This window comes from Phyllopteryx taeniolatus, chromosome 9 (genome assembly GCF_024500385.1).
Source record: "Phyllopteryx taeniolatus isolate TA_2022b chromosome 9, UOR_Ptae_1.2, whole genome shotgun sequence".
NCBI classification, from domain to species: domain Eukaryota; kingdom Metazoa; phylum Chordata; class Actinopteri; order Syngnathiformes; family Syngnathidae; genus Phyllopteryx; species Phyllopteryx taeniolatus.
In genome coordinates, this window is record NC_084510.1 from 1,674,424 (window position 1) to 1,684,884 (window position 10,461).

Here is a 10,461-nt window from a genome sequence, read left to right on the forward strand (position 1 = left end):
TCCTCACCGGGTGTCTCCTCTTATTCCCCCCATCTACAAATGACTGTTGTAAGGTTACTTGTGTTCAAATATCTAGACTGTCTCACTATTGTTTTTCTTTGGTTCCCACCTCTACTCCCCTTGTCCACTCTATCGCTCTCTCTGTCCCCAAAAACCCTTTTCTGTCTGGCTGCATTTTCAATAAACATCAGAATAAAAAATAAAATAATAATAATAATAAAATAAGCAGAGGGAGTATTTCAGCGGCACGGTGGACGACTGGTTAGATTAGAGCGTCAGCCTCACAGTTCTGAGGAGCGGGGTTCAATCCCCGGTCCCGCCTGTGTGGAGTTTGCATGTTCTCCCTGTGCCTGCGTGGGTTTTCTCCGGGCACTCCGGTTTCCTCCCACATCCCAAAAACATGCATTAATTGGGGACTCTAAATTGCCCGTAGGTGCGAATGTTGTTTGTTTGTATGTGCCCTGCGATTGGCTGGCAACCAGTTCAGGGTGTACCCCGCCTCCTGCCCGATGATAGCTGGGATAGGCTCCAGCAAGCCTGCGACCCTAGTAAGGAGAAGCGGCTCAGAAAATGGATGGATGGATGGATGGAGTATTTCAAACTTCCCTGTTGCGCAGCAAAACTGTTCCAGCACATAGGCATACAGATCCACCATTCTGCAAAGCCAAGCAGCTGAACAGGACAGGTTTAAAAAAAAAAGGAAGAAAAAAGATTAGAAATGAGCTCATCAGTGAGCCTTTGGTAAGTAAACGAATTAAGTAAGTAAACTTATGAGCAATTAACAAACTTTCCCAATGTATTTTCTCTCTGTCCCGAGAGCTGAGGGCAATACACCCCAAACAACAATAGTGGTACAGTTATGAGTCAAAATAGAAGGCCCTAAGGACATAGGACATAGAAATTATTAATACAATAGAGGATCTTGTTTCAGTTATTAAAACCACAATTTGATGAGGAATTTGGACTATTATACAAAGACAAAAATTTTGGAATGTAACCAAACTTCCAGTGTGACCTCAATGGCCAGCCAACACAAGGCCACTGTGTAAGTGATAAGAAAGGAACAGTGATCACCCGTGACCTAGACCGAGAAGATACCTCACGACTGTCTTCCATATGAGTTCTATGAGTTCACTGAATACCAATCCTGTTGAATTGTAAAACAATTGAAGAAGTTTCCCTCTGTATCTTGATTTGTTTTCAAACATTTGTTGATTGAAACCACTGACATTATCCCTGTTTGTTAGAAAGTACTTTTTTTGGGGGTAACTATTATCTTTCCTGAATAAGTAAAAGTTAACTACTCATATGAATTCTGTTGAGTATTTATTCATTAATCTTCCATACCGCTTATCCTCACAAGGGTCACAGGCGTGCTGGAGCCTATCCCAGCTGATTCTGGGCGAGAGGATGGGTACACCCTGAACTGGTTGCCAGCCAATTGCAGGGCACATACTGTGTAAACAAACAACCATTCACACTCACGTTCACACCTTTGTACAATTTAGAGCCTTCCATTAATGTCAAAATCATGTTTGGGCAATTTAGAGTCTTCAAATAACTACCATGCATGGTTTTTTTTGGGATGTGGGAGGAAACCGGCATACCTGGCGAAAACCCACGCAGGGAAGGGGAGACCATGCAAACGCCACACTGGCGAGGCCAAATTTGAACCCGGGTCCTCAGAACTGTGAGGCAGACTGAACCGCTTATCCTCACTAGGGTGTGCTAGCGCCCTTCCCAGCTTTATATCGGGCAAGAGTACATCCTGAACTGGTCAGACCACCTTAAAATTTTCACTTTGTTGTATTGCAGCCATTTGCTAAAATCATTTAAGTCATTTTAGTGTTTTTCCTCAATAATCTACACACAGCACCCATATTGACCGAATGAACGGAATTGTTGAAATTTTTTCAGATTTATTAAAAAAGAAAAACTGAAATATCACACAGCCATAAGTATTCAGACCCTTTGCTCAGTATTTAGTAGAAGCACCCTTTTGAGCTAATACTTTTTGGAAATGATACAACAAGTTTTTCACACCTGGATTTACGGATACACTGCCATTCCTCCTTGCAGATCCTCTCCATTACCTAGACCTTCAAAGTCATTGATGCCTAACAAATAACTTACTCTGTATCAATAGTATTTAGTTATACAGTAAAATAGTGCTGATTGAATTGAATGACGATTAATAGATGAATATGTGTGGACGTGTGTGTGTGTGTGCGCGCTTGTGAGTGCAGGGTATGGGGGACTCAGGCACTAGAGGGGACTCCAAATAAAAAGGGGACATTTTTCATGAGCATTTATGTATCTGTGTGGAAGAGTGGTGGGAGGAGATTGATTTTAACTATGTAAAGCACTTTGAGATGCATATCATTGTATGAAAAGTGCTCTATAAATTAAGTTTGATTTGATTTGACTATTGTAATGGTCTTCTGACTGGACTTTCCCAAAAGAGCATTAAACAGCTGCAGCTCATTCAGAACCCTGCAGCTCGGGTTCCGACCAGAACAAAGAGATCAGAGCATATAACTCTACTTCTAAAGTCTCTAAACTGGCTCCCAGTTAGCTATAGAATGAACTTTAAAGTTCTGCTACTGGTCTATAAATCACTAGGTCCTGACTACCTTACATAAATGCTCATGGAATATACACCCAGTAGAGCTCCGATCTGCAGACTCAGGTCAGATAGTAGAGCAGAGAGTCAAAAGCAAACACGGTGAAGCAGCATTTAGCTGTTTAGCTGTTATGCTGCATATAGATGGAATTATCCATCCATCCATCCATCCATCCATTTTCTACCGCTTATCCGAGGTCGGGTCGCGGGGGCAGTAGCTTTAGCAGGGATGCCCAGACTTCCCTCTCCCCAGCCACTTCATCCAGCTCTTCCGGGGGGATCCCGAGGCTTTCCCAGGCCAGCCGATGGACATAGTCTCTCCAGCGTGTCCTTGGTCGTCGCCGGGGTCTCCTCCCGGTGGGACGTGCCCGGAACACCTCACCAGGGAGGCGTCCGGGAGGCATCCGAATCAGATGCCCCAGCCACCTCATCTGGCTCCTCTCGATGTGAAGGAGCAGCGGCTCTACTCTGAGATCCTCCCGAGCTTCTTACCCTAGCTCTAAGGGAGAGCCCGGACACCCTGCGGAGGAAACTCATTTCAGCCGCTTGTATCCTGGATCTTGTTCTTTCGGTCATGACCCACAGCTCGTGACCATAGGTGAGGGTGGGAATGTAGCTCGACCGGTAAATTGAGAGCTTCGCCTTTCGGCTTAGCTCCTTCTTTACCACAACGGATCGATACAAAGTCCCCATCACTGCAGACACTGCACCGATCCGCCTGTCAATCTCATTCTGCCCTCACTCGTGAACAAGACCCCAAGATACTTGAAATCCTCCACTTGGGGCAGGAGAGGCCACCCTTTTCCGACTGAGGACCGTGGTCTCAGATTTGGAGGTGCTGATTCTCATCCCAGCCGCTTCACACTCGGCTGCGAACTGCTCCAGTGAGAGTTGGAAGTCACGGCTTGATGAAGCCAACAGAACCACATCATCAGCAAAAAGCAGAGATGCAATACTGAGGCCACCAAACCGGACCCCCTCTACGCCTCGGCTGCGCCTAGAAATTCTGTCCATAAAAGTTATGAACAGAATCGGTGACAAAGGGCAGCCTTGGCGGTGTCCAACCCTCACCGGAAACAAGTCTGACTTACTGCTTGATATGCGGACCAAACTCTGGACTCCGGTCGTACAGTGACCGAACAGCCCGTATCAGGGGGTTCGGTACCCCCTACTCCCGAAGCACACCCCACAGGACCCCCCGAGGGATACGGTCGAACGCCTTCTCCAAGTCCACAAAACACATGTAGACTGGTTGGGCGAACTCGCATGCACCCTCGAGGACCCTGCCAAGGGTGTAGAGCTGGTCCACTGTTCCACGGCCAAGACGAAAACCACACTGCTCCTCCTGAATCTGAGATTCAACTTCCCGACGGACCCTCCTTTCCAGCACCCCTCAATAGACCTTACCAGGGAGGCTGAGGAGTCTGATCTCGCTGTAGTTGGAACACACCCTCCGGTCCCCCTTCTTAAAAAGGGAGACCACCACCCCAGTCTCCCAATCCAGAGGCACTGTCCCCGATGTCCACGCAATGTTGCAGAGGTGTGTCAACCAGGACAGCCTTACAACATCCAAAGCCTTGAGGAACTCCTGGCGAATCTCATCCGCCCCCGGGGCCTCGCCACGATATCCACAATTTCCAAAAACAATTTGAAATGTAGACTCGTCGGACCACAGAACACTTTTCCACTTTGCATCAGTCCATCTTTGATGAGGTCGGGCCCAGAGAAGCCGGCGGCGTTTCTGGGTGTTGTTGATGAATGCCATTTGCTTTGCATAGTAGAGTTTCAAGTTGCACTTACGGATGTAGCACCAAACTATACATTGGTTTTCTGAAGTGTTCCTGAGCCCATGGGGTGATATCCTTTACACATTGTCGGTTTTTGATGCAGTGCCGCCTGAGGGATCGAAGGTCACGGCCATTCAATGTTGGTTTTCGGCCTTGCCGCTTACATGCAGTGATTTCTCCAGATTCTCTGAACCTTTTGATGATATTATGGACCGTAGATGATGAAAATCCTAAATTTCTTCCAATTGTACGTTGAGGAACATTGTCCTTAAACTGTTGGACTATTTTCTCACGCACTTGTTCACAAAGAGGTGAACCTAGCCCCATCCTTGCTTCTGAATGACTGAGCAATTCAGGGAAGCTCCTTTTCTACTCAATCATGGCACCCACCTGTTCACAATTAGTCTGTTCACCTGTGGGATGTTCCTAACAGGTGTTTGATGAGCATTCCTCAACTTTCTCAGTCTTTTTTGCCACCTGTCCCAGCTTTTTTGGAACATGTTGCAGCCGTAAAATTCTAAGTTAATGATTATTTGCTAAAAACAATAAAGTTTATCCGTTTGAACATTAAATATCTTGTATTTGTCGTGTATTCAATTAAATAGAGGTTGAACATGATTTGCAAATCATTGTATTCTGTTTTTATTTATGTTTAACACAACGTCCCAACTTCATTGGAATTGGGGTTGTACAAAAGAAGACAAAATCAGAAAAGTATTAATTTGGAACCAATAAGAGAAGATAAAGGGCTAAAAAGAAATGAGATAATTTCTTTCAGACCTCTGATCGGTAATTAAGGGGCTTGCATTTCTGCATTGAATCACACAATCAATAACGCAAGAATTATGTGATGCAGGGTGTCTTGAGCATAGTGTTGACAATGCATCCAATTAGACTGCTTCTGTTCTTCCCTTTATTGCTCACTTGCCACAGTATAATGTGCTGAAAATATGTAATAAACAGGGTTACAGTGCTGACCTATTTTCATCTGTGGAATTTAAAAGAGTGATGGTATTATTTGACATCCACTGTCTGTGCTATCTTTAATCTAAAAAATAAATGTGGCCTCTTTTTATCATTCTCAGTTCAGTCTAGGACATATACAATTGTCAAAATAAATTAATGAGAAAAATGGTCTGAAACTGACACAATTTTGGGCCCTCAAAAAAAAAATGAAGTGACCACATGGATCCTTGATGAAAGAAGGATATCAATATGAGGAGTGGTTTAGCTGATAAACAATAACAGACCCTGCTGTCAACTGAAAAGGTGTTAATCACATTGAAAAATGTTTTTCATTAAAAGAATACTCTTCAGATAAGTGTCTTGGTTTTTGGTATCTGTTTTTTGTTTATTATAAGTCTTATTTAACGCAACAATTGGCTCATATAGAAACCAACTTAAAATCTATACTTCAAACAATGACGTATTATCACACCTAGTAATGATACAGAGACAGATTCTCCATCAGTGATTAGACAAGGCCCAGCCTGGAACAGCAGGTCATGATCATGACAGCATAAGAGCAGCTACTTAGCACCAACACTGTAGACTAGAACAGGCAGGTGAGCGAGGCTTTGCAAATAGGTGCCTGAGATAGTCCTCCACATAGTAGCAGGTTGTACAGTGCAGGCTTAATCTGAGGCATAGATTGGAATAGTGTACAGCAACATCAGTACCAACTATGCATGAGAAAGTGCTGAAAACTATCAACCACAGAAGGAAAAAAAAAAAGACACAACAACAAAAAAGCCGCAATCCTCCCGTGATTTCAGTTCCAATTCAAAAAATGAGTTGAATAATAAACTGCACAATGTGGCGGATAATGTGTCAATCCACACCAAGCGTAACATCCGAACGGAAGTGCAAGAGAAATACTGAGAGTAGAAGGAGCAAATACAGCAGATAACTTGATGAAGTTGACTTACTCATGGCCATATTGCCATGCTGTTGCATCTGCTGTTGCCAGTTAAGTGCAGAAATTAGGAGAGCGGTACAAAGATATCCTTATAAGGCATTTAATTACAAATAAAACAATAAAAACTGAAATAATCGGCATTAGGGTCCTTTTCATATAATTTGATCTAAAAATGTTAAAGTCATGGCCCACTGAATTTCCTATTGAAAATCAATTACTGATATGAGTGCGTGAATTTATGGCAGTTGTTATCTAACAAAAGGTCATAAATTTTTCTGAGAAAGAAAATTATTCAAAAGTAAAATTGTTCAAACTGTTAATGCCAAATGTCTTTACCGTGAGATGTCCGGAATTAAATTCCATGATTTACATGTTTTCTGAAAATGCTAATTAAATTTGGGGCTCTATAGGATTTTTCTCCTATTGCTTACTATATGCCATTTCCATGACACGTGTATTTTAAAGGGGCCATATTTGACCAAACCAAATTTTTGTAGTCCATCCATCCATCCATTTTCTGAGCCGCTTATCTTCACATGGGTTGCGGGAGTGCTGGAGCCGGGGTACACCCTGAACTGGTTGCCAGCCAATCGCAGGGCACATAGAAACAAACAGTCATTCGCACTCACAATTCAGTGTCTTCAATTAACCTACCACACATGTTTTTGGGATGTGGGAGGAAACCGGGTTGCCCGGAGAAAACCCACGCAGGCACGGGGAGAACGGGGATTGAACCCCGGTCCTCAGAACTGTGAGGCAGACGCTCTAACCAGTCGACCACCGTGCCGCCCAATTTTTCTAGTGTTTGGGAAATAATATTTTCTCTATGGGGCCTCAGTAAACATGTAAACACATTTTTACCGTGAATAGAACTGGAGATTATTTATTTTGTTCCAATACACCAGAGGGATCGACAGTATGAGTTTAATGAGTAGTCAGGATGAATAATGCTCTTGTATCCGCAGAGTTTGCAGGGCAACACAGGTATATTGTGCAACTGACATGACTTTTATGAAGCTGATTATGTCTTTACCGTGATACACTTTTGTCTTTACCTTTGTAAAAAGAAGTGTATTTCAATGGGCCACCACCATTTGCTCTGTCAATAAGGATTACCTTTACTATGAAAACCGAAAATTTTGAATCAATCACTTTTTGAAAAGAGGACTTTAAGCGTGGCTGATTCAGCATGGGAGACATGTACCCATATAAAACCAAAGCGGCATAAAAATAATTGCCACATTATATACTTTTTTTTTTTTTAGACTCTTTACCGTTATTTATCAAATTATATGAAAATGACCTACTGTAGTAATATATACTGCATCAAGGTTACCCAGAGGATCTAAATGTAATTTAAAGGAGGATGTCCTACTCTAAAACATTTTGTCCTCATGCCTGATTTTTTTTGGGGGGAAGCAGTACTAAATTTAAGTGCTTCATCAACTTTCCCAATGCACTACATTTGAGCATAATAGATAAGTGTGCTTCATACATCTTCAAAGGCCTTTTGGAGTCCATGCGTTAATTGAAAATACAGATCTACTTTATCTTTGAGGCACTTATAATGTGGACATTATTCAGCACTGTCTGTTTTTTCTTGAAATCAAAGCTAACAATATCCTTGTATTATTTTTTTTTTTCCCGGGGGGGGGGGGGTCAAGCTTCAAGCTCTATTTTTACTTTTATCCCCTGTTAAGTTTCACACAAATGAACATCTGAGGCTAAAAGCTCATCAAAGCAAGCCACAGATGACATTAATGTAAAAAAAAACAACAGAGAAGAAACTCACAGAAAACTGGTTAGACCAGATACATAATATTTGTGATTTAAGAAGCAATACTTTGTAGGTTGCCCTCTTGAATAAACCAAGTGAAAACAATTATATTTGACATTAAATAGGGATGCAAATGAATATTCTCCAGTAATCATTACTTTCACATTTCTGTACTGGGTGAGGAGAGATGCTGGTTGCTGAAAATGATCATATCTGTCTAGCAACTATTGTTTGTACTTACAATCTCAAAAATACCTGTGTCTCTGAGGCAAAATTCCATTGCTTCAAATGAAGCAAGGTGCACACTGTTTAACTCACTATGCTGAGGAAATTGTTGAATCTGAGTCTTACCTTAGTTATAAAGTCTAGCACGTGTGTGTTCATCTGGCTGTGGTGAAAAGGCAAGCAAGTTTCAGCGTTTGCCCAACGATGGGGCCCTGGTTGTTGTGCAGCCTTGTAGAATCTTTCTCCAGACACTTTGAGATTGTCTTGCAGTAACCTGAAGAGACATTGATCTCTGCTGCTTGTTGCCACCGCCATCCATCCACAGACAGCATGGGTGGGAGGGTGGCTGAGAATTTCTCACCGCCTCTGCCTTATGAGCACCTCCTCCCATTCACTCACTGAGGAGAAAGTTCAGCAAATGCAACAAAATCCTGCAAATGGAGAAATCACTTTTCAATATACATGCTAATTCAACATACATCATGTCGATATTGGACTGCAATTGGTTTGTAAACTAAAGTCTTTGAATGAGCTCAGAGAAAGAAAAAAAACTCATTATAACTCATAACTTTCTGCTTTCAAACACAAACTACATATGCAATGTGACACACAATAAGACATGGAAGCACTGGAAGAAGAATAACAGCTTTGATAAAAAGTCATATGCTCCATTGTTTGTTCCCAATGCTTTATTTATTTGGAACTACTGACTATCCCTGGCTGTCATAGCGACTCCTTATATTAATCCTTCAAAGCTGTGAGACATTCATGACTCTGTATATTCATATCTCCTTAGTGTATAGGACTCCTTTTCTCCAGGTCACCTCTTGTTCTTTTCTACAACACATTTTCTGGTTATAAAATTTGGTATGCCTACCAAAACATACAATAGTGACTACAGTCTTAATTGATCTATTCTTTGTATCACAGACATAAACGGGTAAGATTCAACAAACCAAGCACTATCAGAAATAGGAGAGCCATAGATTAGCTAATTCATCTTGTGTGGCATCACGCAACATCATTCGTCTATTGAGATTTGATCCAAGAGATGTTAAAATTTCAATTTTGTAGTTGTGCTACACCTGATTTCATTGACAGTGGGAGAGATTAACATTATTATGATTGTTGTGATTATTAATTGTCTGAGGGCCTGATTTAGTAAAAGTTTCCACCTGCAAAAAACTAAGCACACTTGATTGCACACAGAAACTGATATGGAAGCTGAACTGGGTGCAACCAGGATTGTTTCTGCCAAATGCACAGGCAAAATGAAGGCTTTTCCGATTGTGGAGACAATTTAAAATGCCAACAAAAATTATCGCTATATATCGTCTCTTCAGCAATGCAATTTTGGATCTTCTGACTGATCTATAGTACCGTAATTTATCATGTATATTGCACACCCATGTATAAGACGCACCCCTAAAGTTGACCTCAAAATTCTGGAAAACCCTCTATCGATAAACAATGCATTTTTATAATGCATGATTTTGCTTCTACCCATATGATCAAAACATGAAGTATGATCTGTATTTTGTTAGTTTTTTCAAATAATTATTCTGAAGTTAAGCACTTTATTTGAACACGTAATACTTTTTAAAAATTTACTTGCTCTTATTTTGAGATTCAATTATTTAGTAAATTAGAAAACACACAGTTGTTGTAGCGGACATGTTCCCCGCAAATGGAGGTGACACAATGGCTCCCCACGGTTTGATAAAATGCAGCCTTCGAAGCCGTCCTGCTGTGAGACAACCACAACAAGACACTTTGGACCATAAAGTAATTAGCAGGTCCCCTCGAAATCTTGGTTTTCAGTCATCAAAGTGTCTTTTCTTCGTTTGAACTCACAACAGGCCAAAAGGGACCGATCGACGATGGGATGCAAATGCAGCAACAAACTATTTGCGTAATATCCCAACGTGCGCGGCGGCATGGTGGGCGACTGGTTAGAGTGTCTGCCTCACAGTTCTGAGGTCCAGGGTTCAATCCCCGGCCCCGCCTGTGTGGAGTTTGCATGTTCTCCCCGTGCCTGCGTGGGTTTTCTCCGGGCACTCCGGTTTCCTCCCACATCCCAAAAAACATGCATGGTAGGTTAATTGAAGACTCTAAATTGCCTGTAGATGTG

General features: G+C 42.0%; 1 protein-coding gene across 4 annotated transcripts in view; it reads right to left on the bottom strand.

Annotated features, from left to right (window-relative positions):
• The window catches only part of LOC133484108 (uncharacterized), a 68,105-nt gene extending 59,356 nt beyond the window's left edge, over positions 1 to 8,749 (bottom strand). The window contains exon 1 of one of the 4 annotated variants that reach the window (XM_061786231.1): positions 8,457 to 8,749. In XM_061786231.1, the coding sequence (XP_061642215.1) occupies positions 8,457 to 8,645 (189 nt within the window). In that variant the 5' untranslated portion in view covers positions 8,646 to 8,749. The remainder of the gene's footprint in view (positions 1 to 8,456) is intronic. The other 3 variants (XM_061786228.1, XM_061786230.1, XM_061786229.1) reach the window with 3 other exon arrangements.
• Between the last annotated feature and the right edge of the window lie 1,712 nt (positions 8,750 to 10,461).